General features: G+C 46.0%; 9 protein-coding genes across 9 annotated transcripts; 4 read left to right on the top strand and 5 right to left on the bottom strand.

Moving 5' to 3' along the window:
- Positions 1-3,149: 3,149 nt before the first annotated feature.
- Positions 3,150-3,522, bottom strand: ATNIH1004_000579 (uncharacterized protein; the record flags this gene model as incomplete). The annotated part of the gene is made up of 3 exons (XM_033565287.1): positions 3,150-3,249; positions 3,299-3,409; positions 3,461-3,522. The coding sequence occupies 3 exons, from the start codon at positions 3,520-3,522 to the stop codon at positions 3,150-3,152; spliced, it is 273 nt and encodes a 90-aa protein (XP_033431044.1).
- Positions 3,523-4,090: 568 nt separating this feature from the next.
- Positions 4,091-4,879, top strand: ATNIH1004_000578 (alpha/beta hydrolase; the record flags this gene model as incomplete). Its single annotated transcript, XM_033565286.1, has 1 exon — positions 4,091-4,879. The coding sequence occupies one exon, from the start codon at positions 4,091-4,093 to the stop codon at positions 4,877-4,879; it is 789 nt and encodes a 262-aa protein (XP_033431043.1).
- Positions 4,880-5,740: 861 nt separating this feature from the next.
- Positions 5,741-6,526, top strand: ATNIH1004_000577 (uncharacterized protein; the record flags this gene model as incomplete). The annotated part of the gene is made up of 1 exon (XM_033565285.1): positions 5,741-6,526. One exon carries the CDS (start codon positions 5,741-5,743, stop codon positions 6,524-6,526), a length of 786 nt encoding a protein of 261 aa, XP_033431042.1.
- Positions 6,527-9,359: 2,833 nt separating this feature from the next.
- Positions 9,360-11,138, bottom strand: ATNIH1004_000576 (uncharacterized protein; the record flags this gene model as incomplete). Its single annotated transcript, XM_033565284.1, has 8 exons — positions 9,360-9,565; positions 9,915-10,126; positions 10,174-10,230; positions 10,279-10,320; positions 10,378-10,571; positions 10,626-10,710; positions 10,761-10,951; positions 11,019-11,138. The coding sequence occupies 8 exons, from the start codon at positions 11,136-11,138 to the stop codon at positions 9,360-9,362; spliced, it is 1,107 nt and encodes a 368-aa protein (XP_033431041.1).
- A 929-nt stretch (positions 11,139-12,067) lies between these two features.
- On the bottom strand, positions 12,068-12,351 carry ATNIH1004_000575 (uncharacterized protein; the record flags this gene model as incomplete). The annotated part of the gene is made up of 2 exons (XM_033565283.1): positions 12,068-12,277; positions 12,331-12,351. The coding sequence occupies 2 exons, from the start codon at positions 12,349-12,351 to the stop codon at positions 12,068-12,070; spliced, it is 231 nt and encodes a 76-aa protein (XP_033431040.1).
- A 244-nt stretch (positions 12,352-12,595) lies between these two features.
- On the bottom strand, positions 12,596-12,901 carry ATNIH1004_000574 (uncharacterized protein; the record flags this gene model as incomplete). The annotated part of the gene is made up of 2 exons (XM_033565282.1): positions 12,596-12,797; positions 12,861-12,901. 2 exons carry the CDS (start codon positions 12,899-12,901, stop codon positions 12,596-12,598), a joined length of 243 nt encoding a protein of 80 aa, XP_033431039.1.
- Positions 12,902-15,966: 3,065 nt separating this feature from the next.
- ATNIH1004_000573 (uncharacterized protein) lies at positions 15,967-16,941 on the bottom strand (the record flags this gene model as incomplete). The annotated part of the gene is made up of 3 exons (XM_033565281.1): positions 15,967-16,178; positions 16,499-16,541; positions 16,603-16,941. 3 exons carry the CDS (start codon positions 16,939-16,941, stop codon positions 15,967-15,969), a joined length of 594 nt encoding a protein of 197 aa, XP_033431038.1.
- A 3,188-nt stretch (positions 16,942-20,129) lies between these two features.
- On the top strand, positions 20,130-21,597 carry ATNIH1004_000572 (uncharacterized protein; the record flags this gene model as incomplete). Its single annotated transcript, XM_033565280.1, has 5 exons — positions 20,130-20,700; positions 20,761-21,108; positions 21,167-21,311; positions 21,371-21,380; positions 21,502-21,597. The coding sequence occupies 5 exons, from the start codon at positions 20,130-20,132 to the stop codon at positions 21,595-21,597; spliced, it is 1,170 nt and encodes a 389-aa protein (XP_033431037.1).
- A 601-nt stretch (positions 21,598-22,198) lies between these two features.
- Positions 22,199-22,619, top strand: ATNIH1004_000571 (uncharacterized protein; the record flags this gene model as incomplete). The annotated part of the gene is made up of 2 exons (XM_033565279.1): positions 22,199-22,382; positions 22,450-22,619. The coding sequence occupies 2 exons, from the start codon at positions 22,199-22,201 to the stop codon at positions 22,617-22,619; spliced, it is 354 nt and encodes a 117-aa protein (XP_033431036.1).
- Between the last annotated feature and the right edge of the window lie 454 nt (positions 22,620-23,073).

Below are 23,073 nucleotides of genomic sequence, written 5' to 3'. Positions count from 1 at the left end.
TAGTTGCCCATTTGCAGATTCTTTGGTATGGTTCGTAGCTGGTGTCTGCTGATTGAAGTCTTTTTAGGGCTGCTTGGCTGTCCGAGAAGATATGGATATCTAGAGTTGGAATTTGGATAGTCTTGTACGCATGTTTTAAAGCTTTTTGAATAGCAAATAATTCTGCATCGTAGAGACCTCATATTCATGTCCTAGATTCCATGCCCATGCCTTTTGATTTCGAGGATTATTATGTAGGAGGAAGATTCCTGCTCCGTTTTGACCACTCTGCAGCTGGGATCCATCTGAATAGAAGATAATTTTGTGGTTATCTCTATTTGCAAGCCATTGAGATATTAGCGCTTTGTGTTCCTGCGCTGCTTGCTCTTTTGGTTTGTTAGAGATATCTATATCTATCATTTGGCTCAGTGTTTGGGACCAGGGTGGTGAGATTCGATCTAGTGTCTGAAAGGTGCCTTTCCACTGCTTAATAAAGAACAGTGCTAGAAGTCGAATTAACTGGCTAGGGTATTTTCTCTTTCTTTCTCTAGGGTGGTAGTCAGGGTCTTCTAGGTCTGGCAGTCTGGGTTTCTCATTCCAGTCTAAAAATTTTGGTTTGTTACTGGAGAATTCCCCTGGGTTCAGCATAAAGGTGGTGGGTAATCTGGTCTGAATTGGATGCGATTTTATAAAATAGGCAGTTCTAAGAATGTAGTTTCTGCAGATTTTATTAAATCTAACCGCTGGTGGGGGTAGGGAGGCTTCTATTTCCATAGCCTGTATAGGCGATGTTTTAAAAGTCCCTAGAATCTTTCTCAAAGCCGTGTTTTGCAGTTTCTGGTAGTGATCTACCAAGTACTGTTGGCCTTTCCACCATAAAGGGACTCCATAATCTGCAATAGAGGAAACGCATGCTATATAAAGTTGTCTTATAGCTTGGAAGCTTAGCCCCTTTTCTGTATTTGAGAGCCTCGCTATTTGGTGAAATGCCCTAGTTGCAGCTGCAACTCGTATTTGCACGTGTTCTTTAAAAAGGAGTTTAGAATCTATATAGATTCCTAGCCATTTTACCATAGGGCTTGGTTTAACTATGATATTATTATCTAGTTTAACCTGGGTGTCTTGGTTTTCTTGGTCTGGTTGTTTAGAGCTAAAGTGAATAAGCTCTATTTTATCCTGGTCAAACTGGATATGGATCTTTGGCTCCTTTTTAAACATGGCGTTGGCTACCAGCTCTATTTGCCTGCAGTTATTCTCTAGGCTATTAGAGCTAATAGTAAGGCATATATCATCCTACTATCAGAGGAGGATTATGAGGATCTTTAGGAATTTTGGCTTTTCCTGGAAACACGGTGAGACATGGGACGACGAGGGAACTAAATTAATAACTGGTATATTTAAGATTTAGGTAGTATGTATTTAACTGAATGAAACTAACTTTTGGTTCTATAAAAATTCTGGGGCTGAACCCGTAGAACCTATTAGTGCCTTCCAGTGCCCCCCACCGCCTTCGGGATGGGGGTTGCACCACACTGGTAGCCCAATTCACACAGGAAACCCAAATTTCCCACCATCCATATTCTTGATGTTATTCCCATCCACCCACCATGCCAGAAGCTTCAAAAATAGACGAATCACGTGTTATTAAGGCCTGTGAAGCTGCCTATGCTGGGAAAAAAAAAAAAAAAACCTAATTTATCGAAGATTGCGCGGGGATATGGCGTCCCGTACGAGACACTGCGTGGCCGGGTTCGCCAGGGAAAACAGGCTCGTAGCGCCCAAAAACCTGTCAACAAGGCTCTTAATAATACACACAGTAAGATGTGGCTATATCACTTTAAAGAGAGACTACCGGCACACTTAAAATTAGGCCCTGTGGTTTAGAAGACAAAGGATAAACTTGTATTAATGCTGAGGATATTAGATATTTACAGCATTGGTATAATTCTGTTTAGGCTATATTTTATAGCTATTTGCTGTAAACCTACACCTTTCTTGGTTGCAAAACCCTCTATTAATAATAGCATATTCTCGAACTCTATTTTTAATGGCGCTGGTCGTAGTAATAAAATTTGGGCTATTTATTGTGCTTTTTTCCATCAAGGACTTCGTGTCAAGGGCTGAACTCGTAGAACCTACAGATAGGTTATGTACAAGAAGGAATCGTTGAAGGAGGGAAGAAAGGAAGAGGAAAATGAGCGGTAAACAAACAAGATGGGGAGTCACGTGACAGGGATCGAGGGCCAATGGCCCAAAGGGGCCAACAGGGACAGTAGGGACAGTAGGGACAGTAGGGACAGTAGGGACAATAGGGACAATAGGGACAATAGGGACAACAGAGACAATAGGGACAACGGGGACATTAGGGACAACAGGGATAATAGGGACATTGGCCCGAGAGGTCAAACGGGCTCTAGCCCTTTACACTTCGTCTATCACTACCTCTCTTCTTGGGCATATTAGGTCTGCAGGAGTTGCCAGGAGTTTCCAGGAGTCGCCAGGAGTCAGCAAGAATTACAACCTCAGTAATCTCAATCTTAGTTATGAATTTCAGGGTAGGTATAAAGCGGTTGTGAACTGGTTGGTAACCGGTTAGTAACTGGTTCCTAAGTAGTTTTGTATCATCATCCTTACAAAGTCTTCGGCGGATCTCCTCACAAATGTAAAGGGCTGGAGCCCGTTTACCTTCTCGGGCCTATGGTCCCTGTTGTCCTATTGTCCCTACTGTCCCCACGAACCCTACAAGCCCTGTGGCCCCATTGCCCCTCGACGACCTACACCATGTGACATCTCCGTCTATTTGTTTACTGCCCATTTTCCACTTTCTTTCTTCTTTTTAACGATTCATTTTTGTACGTAGCCTATCTTATAGGTCCTACGGGTTCAGCCCCTGACATCAGGAATCACAGTATCTCAACCAACTGAGTCTCTTGCATTCCTATCTAAGGTGCTCAACTAACTAAAGCCTTCAGGGGCTGAATCCACACGGAGTACTCCGAACCGCTAAGCCGGGTGGATTATACATAGTATTTCCATAACAGTATGTGGTGATGTAGTTATGGGAGAGGAAGAATTAGAACCGTAAGTGGTAAGCAAGCGGTAGAGGGTCTTTCGAGAAATTTAGCTTTGATCATTTGGCCATATCAGTCCGCCGTAGTACACTTGTTTACCTATCCGACCTGCAGCCGCCTGCTCTGCGAGATGTCCAGATCATATCCGTCTAATTGGCATGTTGATGGGAGATGCGACGCTAGGTCGGTGAGCCATGCGCTGAAAGGGAGTTAGATTGCCTTGCGATAAAGGAATATACGTGTCATACCCCGTTCCGGTGCCAATATCAGCGATTTTGAGATCTTTGTTGATTATGTCGATATCAGGGTGTAGTAAAAACCCAAACATCTGCGTCCATAGTGCATGCTGCAGATTGAGTCTGCGGGCGACTGTTAGATTTAACCCATTGGTCACGAGCCTGAAAACTTACCTGGAGACATCGACATAGTCTCTGCTCAGCAGATACTGATCATCCAGGACTGTTGAAACCATATTGCAAGACGTCTTCCTACCGATTTAAACCAAAGACTGCAATTTTAAGTATTTCCATATGAAATCAGGGCCGTTGGTGCACGGAGAAAGGGATTGATGATTAATGAAATGCAATGCAACCTGAATAAGAAAGCGACTAGTGCTGACAGTCAGCGTGCCGATCAGACCCACAACTGTTGGGGTTCAAATTGTCCAAATTGTCAAAATTGGCCCCTCGGCTGAGGTTTTAGGCACTGTGGATATCCGCAGTTCGTATGGAGTAGGACTGTAGGACAGAGATATCCAGGGATATTCGGCTCCGAAAGTTCAACCTTTCGCACGTTAGTGTGAAGGGGCCGAATATTTATCTGCTGTACAGCCAACCGGAACTATTCTCATTCCCGACTAATCTCAGCGTGAATACCTAGGCTAATAGGGTCCGAAAGACCTTTAGTCTGGCTGACAAATGTTGGATATTCTGTGTTTGATCTAAACTTGGTGTAAAAGCAACCCTCCCTCCTCGTGCATCTGCAAACCCTAAATCCTTATATCTTATATCATCACATCCCAACTCAACTCACCATTCAGCATGGCCGCCGTCAAACCCGCCGTCGTGCTCGTCCACGGCGCCTGGCACACCCCGCCCAACTACCGTCGCTACATCGACGCCCTGATGAACCAGGGATTCCCCGTCCACTGCCCCGCGCTCCCCTCCTGCAGCGCTACCCGACCGCCACCCGCCAGCTATGAGGACGATGTGGCTGCCGTCCGCCGCACCGTGCAGTCCCTCGTCATGGCCAGCCAGAAGGTCATCATGCTCATGCACTCCTACGGGGGGGCAATCGGCACCGACGCTATTAGGGAGCTGACGGTGCCTGAGCGTCGCGCGAAGAACCTCCCCGGCGGTGTTATCCACCTGACGTACCTGTGCGCCTATATCCTGCGGCCTGGCAACACCATACTCAGCGTCGTCCAGGAATCCGGTATGATGCACCTGTGGCCGCAGTTTGTCGAGAACGCCGACGATGGCTCCACGTTCCCAGTTGACCCAGTGTTGTTGTTCCTGGGTGGCGTCGAGAAGAGCCTGATCGACGAGGCTCTACCGCATCTTGTGCGCTCCCCGCAGTCGGCCTTTACCACCCCGACTTCTGGGGATGCATGGCGGGTAATTCCTGCTACGTATGTCCTGACGCAGGAGGATTACTCGGTGCCGAGGGTGTATCAGGATTTGATGGTTAAGAAGGTTAAGGATAACGGTATACAGATGCGGTTGTTAGATTATAAGTCGTGTCATAGTATATTTTTGACGATGCAGGAGGAGATGGTGAAGCTGGTGCAGGAGTGCGCAGACGATGAGCGCAATCCTCATCCTTTGTAGAGATCGCCATGAGGGTGCGATTGGTGGAAAATTGTGAGAGTTTCGGATTTTCTTAAGCGAGCAGTTACTCCATCAGCTACTCCTTTATTTTATGGGCGTACTTCATACACCCTCCATCAGGTTACCCGGTCGCAGGCCACACATTCAGTCAGGATGGCCCCGGTTACTCGATCACAGGCCAAAAGCATAAACACTACAGTACTTGCAAACTTTCCAACAGAGATTTTACAACTTATATTCGGCTGGTTTTGCTTGCACTGCCGCGGAAAGTATCTTCTGTTAATTCAGCCGCATGCTTACGTGCGCGGCACTCAGCAGCAGGACAACGAGCCATCCTGGTACTCCCTGGAGCGTCATACTTTATTCTCACTATGTTTAGTCTCCAGGCGCTTTTGCAGCATTGCTCAGGCCATTTTGTACCATGAGTTTGTCCCTGGATACAGCGACTCGTGGCGCTCAACTATTTATTCGTGGAATAGCCGACTTACATCTTTTTTACGAGTGGTGGCACAGCGACGAGACCTTGCTGCATTAGTAAAGAGGATTTATATCCACCCATTCTTATTAAATTCTATTAGTGTAGACGAGGCTCGGGATACACTAAAGGAGGTTACACATGCACTGGGAATTATAACACATCAGCAACTATCACCATCAGATATTAGTCTGATTACTATTTTAATTATTGGGTTACCTAATCTAGAACATTGCAGCCTTCAAGTTGAAATACCTGCTCTTCAGGAGAATATCTGCTTGTCTATTCTGAATCGGGCCGGTATTTTACACCTGCCACTGAGGACTATTGATATTTCTCTGCGTGCCGCGGCAATACAGTCAGAATATTTCCTTCTTAACCTAGTGATGTGCGGGAGTGGTATTTTTAAAGTGTCCACGAGCCTAGAGACGCTTAATCTTCACATGTGCGGTGGTATCTGGGATCAGGCCCCTTTTCCTTCCCTACCAAATCTTAAGAACCTTCGCATTACTTACAGCAGACTCAGCGAGAAGGATCTTAAAGCCATTCTTTCTTGTTGCAACGGTCTATGCACCTTTGTCTATGAGGCTGCTGATCCTTGCTCTATTCCTAATAGCAGAGATCATTTTCACGCATCTAGTATTATAAAATATCTCAGTTATTACCATGAAACCCTTAAATCACTGAAACTTGATCTTCGACGCCTGCGTTGGTCCCCTGTTTCTAACGGCCAAAATACCCAGGCTGCCTTCAGCTTTCAAGCCTTCACTGCGCTGGAACACTTGTTTCTTAATTCAAGCGAGCTATATAGCTGTTTCCTGACAGAGTCACCCGCAGAGTCCCTCCTGGTCCAGCGTCTTCCCCCAAGTATTACAACACTACGACTTGCTGGCCATATCGGCTATGGCCTTCCACACCTGGCAAAGGGCCTGCTCGCCCTCGCGGATGCTGCCTTGCAGGGGCAATTCCCCAGGCTAGAGCAGGTTAGATGCGATGCAGAACAGAATCTAGATGAACATCATGTGAGCACCATGTTTTCTGCTGCCGGGGTCGATTTTGGTTACAGCCGTTGGCCACTAGGCGAGGCTACACTTAGAGACAGTGACGTGCCACCACTATCTACTCCTTCTCCACATTTGCCGTTGCCATCAGATACGGATAGTGATCTATAATCGCTAGGAATTTTGGCTCCTCCTGGAAGCACGGTTGTCAGGGCCTACGCCGAACCTTGCCTGAGGCACCAAAACGTTAGACACTGTTGATCCCACAACATAGAGATTTTCCCACATTTCCTGTACAATAGAATTCCTTCCTTCCTTCTCTGCGTTTAATGTTTCGTTAGATAACCACCTTAGATGTAATATATCCATCTTACCAAGGTGTGCAGGATCATCACACTGTGACACGTGGAACAAGAAAACCCGAATTAGTTAGGTACTATTTGTTTAACTTAATAAACCATACCGGGCTTTAGAAGGAGTATATACCTAAGAGCTATACTGTAGACACTCAAATATAAGCTATTTTAAAAAGCTCCTCTATCCTTTGGCTTATATCCGCTATACCAATACACAGCGTTAACCCATGTAGCTAGATAGTCAAAGTCAGTCAGATAAATCAAGCGTGTTGTCCGGTAAATATAAAGAAACTTACCCGTAGCATATATAGCAAAAGCCACTGCATCATTTTCCGCTCCCTTCCGATTTCCTTCGTTATCAAACCCGGTTACCCCCTTAGCGATTTGTGCCATGCACCTAGGGTTAGTCGACAAATCTTCGACCTTTTTACCTTCCTCATCTCTGCACTGCACATCAACTGGTAATATATTAGATATATAGTTTACTTGGAAATTTTGAGATCTGTTCCCAGAACGGTCAAGATAGAGGAACCGAGAAAGGAAAATGCTCACTGAGTGCGTTATTCTGACCAGTAAATGCAAAGGCATGCATTGACTCATGGATTACAGTTTGTACAAGGAAGTCAGATAGCCACTTAGTAAGCCGGAGGTCAGGGCCAGTAAAGTCAGGCTCAGCCAGTAATCTACTAGCAGCCTTCTCTGGTCGTCAGTCGGGCTTTTGTTGATGTCGACATGCAAGTTACGGCCAAGCTCATACAGCTCTGCAGTGACCAGCGTGACGCAGACCATGTCTTTTATTGCAGTCTCACCTGTTGCGGGCCTGGCCGCTATACAGGCCGCTCTTGTGTCATGAAGTAAACGGAAATTTGAGAGCAGACTCGGCGACGCGACCTCGCTCCCGGATGTCAGCATCTGGGAGGTGCGACAATGTTCAGTAGACAGGAACACAACAATCTCTAATTCCACAGCTCAGGAGCTCGATACCCCTCCGGGCAGGCATCTACTGGCTCGCGCCACCAAAATACTGCACTAATAGGAAGGTTGTTTCGGGTGACACCTGCTAGTCCCTGGGGCCAAGGCATGTGGTATTACACTCGACCAGCTCTACAAGTACAACTCCAAGGACATGTTCTCTCGCCTGCAGATTGGGCTCAAGTGTCTGCTGCACAGACGGGTTTCTAAAGCCGCAACCTTATAATAATGACACCTGTTACACATACACGACGCGTTCAGGCCATACATGATACGACATCAGTCTTGCCCAGAGCCTGACAGTCGATGATTTGAATAATGTTGTGGAATTCAAGGGAAGTGATGCGCTGGGAGCTACTCTATCAGCTACAGGCCAACATCTAGCCTAAATAGGAAATAGATGTCATTCAGTAGAAACACCAGGAAACGCTGAATCTCAACCAACTGAGCCTTCTAAGCGGTTCCCTATATTCTCATTGAGGTGTTCAACTCTCGATGTTAGATGCTCATCTGTCAACCAAAGTGGGCCAATATATGACCCATTATTCAACGTCTGCTCGGTCCAACTTTATTCTTTTGTTTTCACCTTTTTATTCAATTCTCCCAGATAGATTCAGATAGTTAGAGTCCTTATCCTTTTCAATGCAGATCTATATTCTTATATGATCGGTGATACTAGCTCATACCTGTATTCAGCTGACCGACACCTAACTCTTGTTGGACTTCCCTGCTAGTTAAATGTATTCCGCACTACTTTCTAACATCCTTGTATCTCCAGAAAGATCTTGTACTGCGCCTTCCAGCTGCTCACGCTTGTCCCGTCTAGCTTCTCTATGCTAAATGTGGCGATCGTCTGCGGTACTACTATGCTAAAAGCAGGGTTCTCTGTGTCGCGGACGTCAATTCGCTCTGAAGCTAACAGGGTATATTTCAGGTATTAGGAGCTCCGCGGTGTTCTTTTTAGGGCTTCTACCCTCTTTAGGTTTCTATCTAGGAATTCACCTGGCAGTGGGATCGCCACGGCATCCTTACCGGTATTCGATGCGGCGCTCAGGTCGGCACTTAACTCTTCGGTGTTCTCACGACTCGGTATAAGTCTCCTTGTCCTACAGTCTCGCACCGGGGACATTCGTTGGATCCGGTTCGGCTTTTGGCGTGGTTGGATAACCCAATCAGGGAGCGGTAGGTAGGATGTACGGTCATAGCCACCTTTAACAAGTTTAGGGGCTAAACACGTGTTATAGCTTCAATTCTTCTAAATGAGGCAAGGTAGCCATTCTTGCATGATTCCCCGAGGTGCTAGGTCTGTTGGATAGACCAGACATAGCAAACCCGGGCTTATAATCTATGTTATGAACTATGATTATTCGCTCAGGGGAGGAATAGGTGGCAGAAAAACACTATACCAGCTACACGCCGGTAGCCTACTAGGGACTTGGACAAGAACAATATTAACTGTATTGACTGCGCGGCCAGCGCACTCACCAACGTGCCCTATCTCACTTATTGCTATTTAATGGGATGGAGGTGATTCAGAGTGATATAACACTGAGCGCTCACCAAGGCGCTAGGAGTAATCAGATCTCGAATCCCAGATATTTCTCTATCAATAATCTCTAGCTAAATCCATTGCCAGCGTTAGTCGAATCTTTACAACACATTCCCATCCTAGCCGTCTAGACTTTCTCAACTTGCTCCTCAAATGTCATTCCACCTTGTTCCTTCTTTCCAGGTACGCTCATTCGTCTCATGATACCAGTGTCGGTGACAAGGCTCCTCCCATTTCCCCGTGTCCTTTCCTTGCGAAGCTCTTTCGAGAGCTTCACGGGTCCCTTTTCCGGATTTGTGAAGAGGAAATCAATTTCCTCCAGCGTAAATTGAGCTGTCTCCGGATAACAAAATATACCAGAGGAACGAAGGCAAAGTTAGTGCACATGAAAATCAAATACGCCTTCCATTGGAGGCGATTAATAATCACAGGTGTAATCATGACAACGAAGAAGTTCTATTTTGTCCTGGTCAGGATTGAAGTATGTCTACCGCAGGAAACGCACTCACCCAGATCCAATTCGAGGAAATGCCCACGGCCGTTCCCTTGGCTCTGGCATGAAGAGGTAAAATCTCCGGAACATAGCACCACGGAATACAGTTCACCGAGGCGCCAAATATCAACATGTAAATGAAGAAGAACGCAATGGAGGCTGAGGCAGTGGCATGCTCTTTGTCGGTACCTTTAAAACTGAGAAGAATTGCCACCATCATCATGCATATGCCCAGACCGAATGAGCCCCAGATCATGGGTGTTCTTCGACCAACGCGATCCACAAAGAACGTGGGAAACAAGCTACCCACTACGAACATGATCTGTACGCATCCTCCAATGATGAGCGAGAGGTTCTTGCTCAGTCCGACGTTATTGCTGAGGACGGTGGGGATAAAGTATCTTCGTCTATTAGCGAGATGTAGACAGCAGAGTGGGATGCCACGTACACGATCAGATTGATACCGCCGACCTGGTTCATGAATTGCATTCCGTAGGCAAGCAAACTGCTCTATATTAGCGGGGACGGTAATCAGTGCATGATGTATACTCACACTCTGTGGCCTGTGGAAACTTCATCTCGCTTCAGAATATTTCTGATTCGGTCAGCAACTAACAGCAAGTAGCACCGGAGTACAAGAACAGCACTGTACCTCCATTTGTACTCTCCATGTTTCGTTTCAACAGCAAGAGCTTCTAGAATCTCCGCCTGCTCGGCCAAAATCTTCGGATCATCTTTTGGTCGACCATAAACATCACTTAAAATTTGCAACGCCTGGTCGTTCCGTCCCTCCTTGTAGCAATATCTGGGAGATTCCGGAAGACCGAACACAAGCACGATGACCACCTAGGACAGATCAGGCAACCAGTCTTTCCATTCAACACCGAGAAGAGAACTTACAAAGGCGAATATCATCTGACACGCGATTGGAAGTCTCCAAGCAATCTGACCTCCAACAAAGCTCATTCCATAATCAAAAAAGTAGCTGCAACAATCATAAATAACGAATATGCAAGCCAGCCGAACAATTCTCACCTGATCACAATCCCCACGCCAACTAGCAACGGCTCGCTGCAGACAAGCTTACCGCGTTTCGAGGCCTCACATAGCTCGGATTGATACATAGGCACCGTCGACGTTTCAATGCCTGTACCGATGCCTGTAACAAATCGACCGACCATGAGATGCGGAACGGAGAAGGCAGACGCTTGCAATGTGGCTCCAATCTAGCCTTTCATTAGGAACTGATTTTGCAAAAATAAAAAAGTAAAAAAAGCGCCACGGACAACTTACAGTCACCCAAACCATAGCTAGCCACATGGCTCTCCGTCTCCCGAGCCAATCGCCAATGATGAAGTTCACAATGCAACCCGTGAAGCATCCCAGGTTATATATCGAGACGATAATCCCCATTAGACTATCTCTTGGATGGTTCATAGTACCAAGGAAGTCATCATTTTCCACAATCCCTGAAAAGACTCCTTGGTCGTATCCTGCTCGATTCAGCGCTGATTAGGACACCAAAAATAACAAGAAATCAAGTGAACTATCCGCACCGAAAAGAATAAAAGCCATCCCACAGGCTGCCCAAATCGCAGCCTGGAGGATAACCCCCGTGCCAAATATGTTAATCTTCACCATTCTGAACCCTGACCAGATGTACTTCTCAATACATTAAAAAAGAAAATATTGAAAACAAAAAAAAAAAAGTTAACCAAGACGGTTATCAGCAAAAGACCGGATATATAGCTGCCCCCCAAATCAGGATCCCGTGTACCTCCATGCGGTTCGAATCACCAAATCCGGGGTTCCACATGCCCTAGCTGACCCAATCCGGCAATTGGAGCCTGTTACCCCAGGCTGTAGGGTTACCCCGCATGGCCCTAACCCCAAATAGGCTCAACCCCGGGGGAGGATCGACTGGGAAAAGCCAATATCTGCCAATTAACGTCCCCAGTGGTTAGCCGTCTACCTGCCCAGAAATGGGATGAAGTGTTTCATGAATCATGGCTGCTAAGATCGTGTCGGTCGATATTTTTCGTGTAGCGTTTGTCCAGGGAACACTTTCTAAATTTGAGTCCAAATCAAGAGAGTATCAGAGGTCTTGGTTTATCCTTGGCGATGTTTTACCCTGGAGAATAGGCTTAATGGGAAGGCCTGATTCACGAAGGTCAGAGGGTTATCTGCCTTACGCCACTCGCTGGACCACACACATGATCTCCAATGCATCCTAACCTCTGACGGATAGGATCACGATACACTCTCCCCTAGTAGGCGGTTCAAGTTACCGGATAATGTACCATGTTCTACAATTTCCCCCCAATCGTCGTCGATTTCTTCTTCTATGCGCCTACAGTTGGCTCCTCTGCATCCACCACCAATACCTTGATGCTGCCATTTTTGGTATCGGAGTACAAGTGAAGCGCATCCATCGCCCTTTCCCACGGTAATACGTGCGATACCAGTTTCTTCAGATCCAGGATCCCTCCGCTTAGATATGCACTCTCTTTGGCCTCGGTGTCACGGTACCGGTTGATAAACTTCAGATCGATCTATCAATCACCGTCAGTGGATTGGTTCACTAGAGTACGGATGACTCGCCCACCTCTGCTAGTGAGAAATGCATAAGAGGTAGGTCATTTATGATTGCCCGTCCCACATTAATACCACCACAGTCCGCCTCGCCGTGCAGTGTATGCCGCTATGCAGAGAATACTCTCCACGCCGGTGCATTCTAATACTGCCTCGGGTGCAACGTATTCTCCCTCACCGAACAGTGTTCGAATTGCTGTCGCATTGCTCTAGGCGTCTAATGAAGTGTCCATCTTGTAGGTCTGGTAGGATGGAACCAATTCTTTAGCAAAAGCCAATCAGTGTGGTTCAAGATCCATGATGACAATAGGATGGGCTCCAGAGGCACGCGCAGCTGCCAATGCGATCAGTCCGACGAGACCAGCACCACAGACTACCACTCCTTTTCCAAGGGTCAATCCTTCGGTACGAATACCATGCATGACCACAGAAAGAGGCTCAAGTAGAGCGCCTTCGGCGTAGCTGACATTATCGGGGAGCCTGGTTGGGTCATGCTTATTAGAAAAAGACATGGGCAAATATTTGTCCACTGTCACAACATACTTGTGAAGCCATTTCGCCGGATGGACTTGGTAGCACTGCATCGTGCCATGATAAGGGTATACACCGGCAAACTGCGCGTCCTCGCAGAGATTATAGCGGCCGTCGTTGCGCAGAAAGCAATTCTCACGGGGTACACATGGCTCAACTGCAACCCTATCACCTATAGACTCAATCTCCAATCTCACATAACTGCCAACTTTATAGCCTCTGCGTTCCTGTCTTGACTATTGCTCGGCTTGTGGGTAGTGGTGTATTTTAACTCTGGCATGTTGAAAACATGTAGGAAGGCATTAGACCTAATAACTAATCTCTGGCTTTGACATGTTTAATATAATCCAATCCACTGTATGTTTGCAGTAGTTGTAAGACGATCCTGAGTGCCAGATAACCCAGATTAGTACAAGTTGACTCCCACATTGCAATCCCGTATTGAATTAAATGATATGATGCTAAATATGCAAAACAATTGATAAGCTGTATGTGGATGTCTATACCCTTTGTAAGGTTAACTAGCCGGGGTTGTGAAATGGACTAGGCTCTGAAAAAAAAAATAAAGGAATGCCAAGGGATGATACCAGTTTCGATTCGTGCTAACTAACTATATCTGTCATGACTCTGTCTCGCAATCCAATCTCTTCTTTATTATTGAATATACTAGGTAGCTGCGACGAGAATATCACGCATGAAGAAGGAAAACAGTCAGGCGGGATACATGTCAATATGTCGGTGAGCGGTACGGCTGCCTATAACTATGGACCAAGTATGCAGGTCTGCAGTCAGGCCGTGACATTAAGAGCTTTAAAGCAGCTTAATATTCAACTAAAAACTCCTCCACCACCAGGCAGTCGATCAACCAATTCAGCACCCAAAACACTATATAATTCTCAGCAATTGAAAAAGCAAGCATCTGTAATAAAATGGAGGCTTAAAGCATGTACATAAAGCCCCCAAGCCTCTTTAGAAACGCGGTTAGACAAGATTATCAAGGTCATAAAATAGCTCTAAATAAAGCTATTCTTGCGCAAGAAGTGGGGGAACATGGAGCTGCAAATGAGACAAGACATCAAAAGGAAAAGCAATCTAAGCGACAGATAGCTACTGCAGAGGACTTTTCTACAAAAGAATCCCACGAGTATATACAGCATCGGAATGAGGTCCAAGAAGTTCATTTAACCCACGCCGAGGTTTTTTAGACCACGGTAAGCTGGCACCCTTCAAAATACTATAAGTTAACTAATACTCCGTACTTACATAATAAATAGTCGCGTTCTTCACCTCTCATGACGTTCGTTAACCTAGCGAGTGTACATATAAACAGTACCCGAGTGACATCCAAAGAATATTGCATATCCTTCCTTATACATAGTTCGTCGTATTTTTCTCCCTTTCTTTCTTTTTTGTTTCTGTTGGTGGACTGCGTTCAGCACTAATTCTAAATAATATCAGGATCCCCATGCAACCTTCTGTGGCGTCAACCAGTTAGTGCTTAGCTGAATTCTATTATTATTAAGTATATGGTAGTAGTTATTTAACCACATAGCTAGAACTAAGAGTATTTTTATCTAAATTGTCATCGAAGCAGAGGACTTCGCAGACATTGGAGTAGTAAGCATAGTGCTTCGTATTTACAGGCATAATCAAGCGAACTATCAAAAACTAGTGAATTTACATGCAGTGAAGAGTCTACCTAGTTTTTTTAGTAGCTGTTTTTCCGAAAGTATAGCTAAGTTTGGCGTGTGCGCAAGTAAACGGTCGTCAGCCGCCTGGTTCTAGATCTTGACAGACCCGGTGTTAGGTGTGGTGCGTCACCTAACATTACGGTGCGCTACTATATAAAGTGCTCAGGAATACCTGATCCCATTGGGATCATATAGCAGTCTTTTAGTCCAGTGGAATAGTCAAGATCCTGAGCCTGGCTATAACAGTTTAGCACCAGGTTTGGGGCCTCTTAATAAGAGTTAAAAAAAATACGTTGGGATAGATAGGGGCACTATGCAGAGATTTAGTCCAGTTTTGACCAACTGATCCGTTATATCATTGGAGAGCCCATTATTATCTGTAGGCGTTGTGGCAAGGAATATTGACCATCCAAACCATACATAAAATGGCACAAATTCCCTTCGGAGACACTGGAATAGGAATATATACTAAAAAGGGTTCCAGGTAGCCAAGGAGCTAAGTATATAGCGCTTGATGCAGAATATAGTATATATTAAGTAAAATTCTCTCCGGTTCAGCCCGGCGGCTTTTGTGGTTGTCCTGCCTCTTTGGGTACAAGGCAGATTTGAGAGTGATAGAGAAACATCGGAATTCGGGATCCGACGAATCCTAGCACCTTGGTGAGCGCTCAGCATCATCCTCCTGAATCACCTCCATACCTTTAGATAGTCCCATCCGTCCCATCGGTACCTGAGCGTCCCGCATATCCATGTAAGCTTCCTCGTCTCCCCGGGGCGCATATCGCTTAGCAAGAGTCTTTGTATACGGTCAATTCTGGCACCACAGTGTTCAGCCGGACTCCCTTCGCTGCATATACAACGGCAGTTGCCTTGGTAAATTGCAGGGGGCCGCCTTTCCTGCGGCCCACCGTGGTTCTGAGAGTGCAGATTACTGGCTATGGCTAGCCCACCTGCTCTAACTGGAAAGATAAGACTTCTCTCGCTGATTTATAGTTATTCTTCCGCTTTTCTCTTGTACTACTGCGTTATTTGTGGAGCCCTCGGACTGTGATTACCCTGACTTCGACGCCGCGTTCAGCTCAACGCAGTGACGTGATGTTTATGTGGTTTGCGTCATTTTGCATGCAGACCAGACCGTATTGGAATGAGATATGGCGCGGGGTTACGGCTGGGAAGCTACCATATTCTCGCTCACCATGAGGGCGCCCATTTTATCTTCTTCCTTTCCTCCTTATATTTAGTATTCTTGATATAGGACTCAATATGATCGACCTGATATGCCTGTCATCGCATCATACCTGAACATCGACGACCTAATTTGCTGAAATAATATTTATGATATCTAGAAAACAAGGTGATTGATTCGAGAGACCAACAACCAACCGACTTCCACGACACTATATCCAAAAAAGCCTTGCCTAATTTTCTCACTTCTCCATGCTCTGTTCAATAGTTTCCATGGTGATTGCGGTCTGCAGGGCCATCTGACGGATGCCTGTGCTCAATACCTCACTGACCTCTTTAAATCGACGTTTCCACCTCTGCCATGCTTCAAGAGATAATCCATCACAGCCGTGCTCATTACCACTCGTGGAAAGTATTTGTCGATAGAGGTATCGGCCACTGCGTGTTACCCACTCTATAGCAACTCTAACACTACAATCAAGTTCCGGGCCATCTGCAGGCTCGTCTAATGCATCACGTAGCGCTCAAACTGCGAAAGAGGTCCACAGTACTGCATCGAGGTTCAATAGGCGCGCCGCAAACGAATTAAGATTTATCCATCGATCTACCTCCTCGGTATTACTGAGATCGCCGTAGTATGCGGGAGCTAATCAGCATAGATGGGGACCGTCAGCTGTGTCAAGCCTACAAGACCTGCGGTATAAATGGACTGATTCCTTTCTCTCCGGTAACAGGAACCCAAGAACAACGTACAAATCCATGCCTCTCTCATACTGGGTCCGAAAATAGGGAGATCGGCCCAAACCTGCTGGGGTTCCTGCCGTGTGCGTATTAGCTTCACTTGCAAAAGAGCTCCAATACCGCAACAATGCACCCACTTCCCAGATTTCCACCGTTATTGGCACTAGAAAGGTGAGAGATCGGATGAGCTCTACCAGTCGATCCTGTGAAGGGTGGTTATGCGGGACCTGCTTGGCTACATGTGTAAAAATGCCCCAGGTGCTCCATAGAAATCTTTCCACGTCGTCGCTATAATTGATATTAGAGTCACTGGTGCGCCTCGTAGGAATCAGGTCATTAATATTTTGAGCAACAGCAGCCGGGGATTTGACATCGGCGGATTGGAGGTACTCCTGGATAATGGTAAAAAGCTCTAGTTCAGATTGACCAGGGTTGTCAGTCGCGTAGGATTCTAGGTGCAAGGAAGGAACTTTCATGGCGACACTGAGTGGATGCCGTCTAGAGATTGATTAAGAAGGAGCAAGGGTTGGGGTTCGGCCTTAAATAGGCCTTAGTCCGCGGTAGAGTATCAGAACACAGCATATACTCTTAGGAGCCGTTATATGTCGAGAAAAGAGTTTAGCTGCCAAGAACATGTGGATGGGAATGGATACTGCAGGGAGATATCGGCTATTATCCTTTCTACGGACTAGTGGTTATGTACATGTGCTGGTGGCCTTCAGCTATGAGGAGGACCTTGACAAATGTTTCCCCAATATTCCATCACTACTGTCGAACAATGTTTGGGTGAATCAGGGACAACTTGACCCACATCCAGGAAGGCAAGATTAGATTTTGCGTGGTGGCGTGATGTTTATTATTCTGTTTGAGATATGTAGTACGTGGGGCGTAGTATAAGCAAGGCTCCTGATTTATCCATCGTAATTAACTTTACTCTCCAACTTTAAATATATGTAGTTCTAGAATTAATAGGCCTCGCTAGGGACTGCGCGTTCCCCATCGTAGTCCAGTAATTAGTCGCCAAGACATGGGTTTCGTCCTCACCCGTCCATCCTTGGGTGGGTACAACGAGGTCGCGGGTAATTAACCAGCAGGTACTCGAAAATATCAAACACAAATACATGTGTACATAAAAGTAATTTATCTGAATGAATCAGCAGTTTTATACATTCCAAAGTGTCCTAATTGGGAAAATTATGCAAAAACTGGGCCTCGGCGGGTACCCGCGGGGTTTTGGACTTGGGTTTTAGTCCTGACCCCATTATGTGGGCGGCTATTGGCGAGGTCTAGACTTGATGCTGTGAACCAGCACAGTAACGCACCTGTTACAGAACAGGATCAGTTCAGGGATTTATACCCATTATCGTCATACGTTATCATGGCAGTAGTCTCCACTTCCAAGCAGCTAAAACGGAGAATTTCCTGAGTTGGTTTGCCTATACTCTGTATAATTGGGCGCATCGCTTCCGAAGATTATTACAGAACTGGACGCATACAGTTTTCTTAATACTGTTACTGCGTTTCTCTCTGTTCGTTCTACAAATATTCTAGCCTCCAACCACTTGTGGAAGAGTGGGGATGGATATTGTTTCGAGAAAAAAAAAATGAAGAAGTTGGCCAGTATTGTGGCTTAAGAAGGCTCCTATATCCTTCTCTGTTGATTGTAATTTATCACACCACTGTTATGTTGTCCGAAAGAAGAGTCATCTTTCTTTTCTTTGCTATGGGTCCATTTCTTGCAGAATGGTGGTTCTAGCTACAACAAACTCAACCCACACAATTCAGGGGGCTGATCAATTCGTGTCAAATTTAAGATTTAGGGTCACCACTGCATCGGGAACCAGAGCATGTTCCGTTGTAACCACCTTTGTTGCTAATCATTTACACATATTCTAGCGTTCCTTCTTCTCTAACATATACAGAAACCAGCAAAGAGTCCCCACATCGCCTCATTTTCCCTTTGATAGCAACATCTAGTGCTAATTAAATAATTTCGTGGCTCGGCAATCCACAACGATTCATTCCAACTAGGGGCTGCCTGGAATAAGATGCCACACTCCCATGATCAAGAATTAAACTGTCTTGGTCTGCATATATGGTTGGGCTTTGATCTGTACCTAGAAGCTAAGTTGGCAATGTGCGCCCCGTTATGCAAACGGCTGAAGGCCTTCCAGAACCTTCTTATTGTTTCATTACTCTATTATTCCCATGTGAAAGGCAAAGTTCGAACATTTTGCCAAGACTGCTTGTCTGATCTTTAATTTCAGGTTGAAGAAACGGTTTTGCTTGGCAGAAGGCAGCAGTGTCAAGCTGTTCTGGCATGAAACCGGTTCTTGACACATCGAACGATTCCAGTTACTTCATGTCCCCAGTGAGTTTGAGCTGCATCTCGTGGTTGCAACTGTTCATAACCCGGATAGGCAAAACAGAGTGAGGCACAGAAATATAAATTCAATTAGCCTTGTACTTTCAACGTAACCATGCAGAGCAATGATCATGATAAGAAGATGATTTGCAACTTCGTACTGGTATTGTATAAACACTGAGCAGCTTTGAAAGAAGAATAATTAAGATAATCACTCATCTCTTAACGCCTTTAAGCACTATGATTCCGCTTGGTCCATGCTAGGTGTCCAAGGCGGGATGTTCTTGGCTCAGGCCCTGTCAGAGTATGCACATACTAGCTTGAATTGCATTGAGGTGTCTGGAAAATATCGTTGGTGTCCTGCGGTTTGTTCTAGATGAGATGGATTTGCAGATATGAATTCTCCAGCGACACACCACCACCTTCCAGTAATAAGCCCTTCAAGATTCTTCCTGGGCCTTGCCAGTATCCGGCAAGCACAGGTTTTATGTTCCTGGACTTATCTGGACTAGGTCGTTGTTTATCCAGAACCGAGTCATGGCGCATTGCATGCAGTATCATAATGACAAAATGCGTCCTTTCTCTTGTAATCAAACTAGCATTGAATAGAGATAGCTAGATAATCTTCTGGTTCTAGATTTTATGTTTCTGATACGGCGACTGCACCATCTTCTTGCCTCGTGTGATTACCCTTGCATGGCGAAGAGAAGTGACATGGTGTCATTCAGTGGTATGAGAGAGCTACTCAATGAAATATCTACCCCACCCTCTTCAACATCTCAGGCAATACGGCTGAGGTTACAAGTGAAACATATACTAAAGAAGAATATAGCTGCTTTAGCACGTACTAAACCTTAGCACGTACTAAACCTTGGCACGTATCCACCAGAATTTCTACATGTCATGAGATACTACAACCATGTTTGCTAGCTTGATAGCCATTCCATCAAAGGGGCCTGATACAAATCCCGAATGTGGCGACAACCTTGGCAATTGACGTGGCATGTAGTTGTTCTTGGTCTTGGGGCCAGATCCTGCATAGAACAGATGAATCTAGAAGGGACTCCGACGTGTACGCAATGCCGTCCTTCGTATGATTGATGGGTCACGGAGCCCTACATTCCTTGTCGGAGTATCCAGATACCGCATCATCAAATCTACATCAGCTCTGGACGTATACCAGGATAGAAAATGGCTTGGCAAAGGAGATAAATAGTGCCTCTGCCCCTTCCCCAGGTCTCAGCATCTCTTTCTATTCTTCTAAGTACAGTATTTTGAGATAACCCTTATGCACCCAAAATGTTACTTTTTCGTTTCGCAGCACTTTTCGGAATTGCCACTGGGCTTCCTCGTCCCGATGCAGCTCCCGATTTATCAGTGATCGAACGTCAACCTCCCTGCAGTGATGGTGCTTCCTGTACCCTGAGCAGTGGGCCTTTCTTGGCAGATACGCAGCTGCAGGGAGTACACGAAAAGCGTCAGGCATACTCTGACGACGTCGATAGTGTTACCGTAACCTTGCATGTGTCTGACTCCTATTTTGCCGGAACGGATTTCCGTATCTTCTTTGCCTTTGGTGATGCCGAAAGCACTTTTGGAAGTTTTTGGAGCCAGATATCGACCATCTGGGATTTTAAGGACCGTGGGGTTCACCAACACAATAATATACTTAAGGTGTTTGATGGACCATCCAGAGGGGACCGTGCAGATGTAAAGTTCGATTTGAAAAAAGGATTTGGTAAGGACCGTGTTTCTATATCCGACCTACGCAACATTAGCCTTGCCGTCCTGCCACCGTCCAAAGATTCAATCGGCGAGCAGGTGTCGGCGGATTGGGGGACCGTGTTTGAAGGAGGATTCAAAATTCAAGGTTAGGGTTAGCTTTCAAGCGATATCTTTCGTGTTTACTAACACACCGCGCGACTCTCAGAAATCACCATTACCGCACATCACGCCGCCTTAAATCGCGACTTTAAGAACAAACAGTTCAGTGACTTGAACAAATGGCTTAACCCTACTAAGCTCCGGTGGGTCAAGGATAGTGGTGAGATTGTTTGGAAGGGAGAACTTGAACTAGAAAAATGGCTCGATCAGGATCAGAAGCCTTTAAGCATTGATGAGCCCAGCCGTGGGGAGGGCACCTGTCCCCGGTTCTCTGGAAAAGGCGCACGTATTGGTAAACGACAAAACAATGATAACAATCAGGAAGAGGAGTGGGATGTTTGGGGAGCATTTGAAGAGGCCCAAAAGCATCTTGAGGCCAATACTCAAGTAGGACGTGAGTGGGCTTCCCAGCCTACTCAAGTGCTGAACTAACTGGACCTTTTTGTACTTAGGGAACCGTTACCCACACCGATTCAGAAATTACGAAAGGCTGGCAATCCCAGATGAATTTCGGAACCAGCCACTCCAGGAGTTTCCGATCCTACGAGGGCAAAGACGGTATTCGGGGACCGAATCCCCGGGGGCGATGCGTGTGATGTTAGTTATAGCTCCCTTTCCAGTACAGGTGCCCTGATATTCTGACATATATATTCTAGCCTCGCTCAGGTGGGTAATAACTGGATGCTCGCTGGCGTTATGAGACATCCAACGGGAGGTGGAAATAGGTTTGAATTGTGTCGCGAATGGGGGAATGCGTATATGGCACAATGCTGGCCGAACGGACTAGAAACTCTCCAACATCTTGATTATCCTGGGTGCGATCGTCCTTAAGGATTGTTTTCCCAAGAGTGCGGTTCACAACGTCTTCTTCTCAACGGAGTAGTGGAAGAAAGTGTCATGATATATTACCTTGATAGTGGGGCGTCTTTTACAAGACGATCCCACTATGAATGCATTGTGCTCTATTGGATGTAAACAGGGTGGACAATTCGCGGGCTTCCTTCGGTGTGCCGTTTGTAAGGTTAATGAAGGTGTTACGAGTCAGGGATTATAATGTCGGGGTGAGAGTTTCTTTCACTAAAGAATTATTGAAAAGGCAGACAGTGATAAGATCGCTGATAAGTGCATCGTATATGATCATTGCGTAGCTGGCACATTTCTCGACCAGGGGTTTCGCTTTTTCTGGAGATCGGTTCCACACAGTGGTCTTGTAGTTGTGAGATAGGTAATGCGAGGCATGTGCTGTGCCCATGGACCGAGCCCAATAAATTTATTTTTCCAGCAACTAGAAGCTCCGGAGCTGTATACAAGCATCCGTCTCCTCTACGTGGGTAGCAGAACTCGCTATCTGACAAGGCTCGTTACCGACCTCCGAAGGAGGAGATTTCAAAGCCTTGGATCACTCAGGGGAGGATGGTCCACCGATGATGAGAGATTTCTTCCGGTTTATACCAGGATCTACGGACAGAGGATGCGATGACAAGATGGAAATCCTTAATCAATGGCTTAAGGAGACTCGGGAACGAGTTGGTGCCGCCGTGACAGCGTACAGTAACCACCAAGTGAACAAAAACTATCAATTTTTGTTTATCTCCTGGCTGGGAAATTTTTGGTCCTCTAATAACCCTGATCCCCTCAAGAGTGAAGCTAGATGGCTGAACATGAACAGTACGTGCAAAAGTAGGTCTGCCCAAGGCCAACCATCACTAACCAAGAGGATTCATTCCAATAATAGGGCATATGGACGCCGTCCGGGCCTTTATTAATAGGGATAGCGTCTCGGGAGTCGCCGAAAATCCCTACTTGTTCTGCGGTGATGGATCTGCTCAGCATTACGATTGCAACTCCGCGGTAGAAGGTCCAGATGATCAGCCGATCAAGGGCCGTGAGAACCCCCCCATATAAAACAATCAACGACATAGCAACGAGTTCAGAAAACTATAATGGATAACAAAGAAGTGGACCGACAGCCACATTGGATTTCCTTGCTTAACGGATACGTCTTTGACACTGCCAAGAAAAGTCTCTGCGAGGGTAACACTCGCTTTGCAGCGACAACCTCCGGACATAGACTTAAGCTTGACCAATATTTATATGTCCCTTAGCATTTACATCAACCACAGTGCATTCTGTCGATAAATTGATAGATAACATCAAGAGCTATCCCGATCCCGCCAAGGACGCAGAGAACCTTGAAATCATGCCGAAGCAAATCGGGCAGACTTGCAGGTGTGCAAGACCCAATATCATCTGCTCAGTCCCTAAGAAATGCTCTGAATACTGCTGATTATACTCGCTCCAGGCTCTGCTTGCTGCCCTTGTTGCCTAGCCACTGCTCTCATAATGGACAGGTTCGAAC

This window comes from Aspergillus tanneri (genome assembly GCF_003426965.1).
Source record: "Aspergillus tanneri strain NIH1004 chromosome Unknown AapTan_2_pilon_pilon_pilon, whole genome shotgun sequence".
Classification (NCBI taxonomy): Eukaryota; Fungi; Ascomycota; class Eurotiomycetes; order Eurotiales; family Aspergillaceae; genus Aspergillus; species Aspergillus tanneri.
This window is presented reverse-complemented; position numbering and strand designations above follow the sequence as displayed.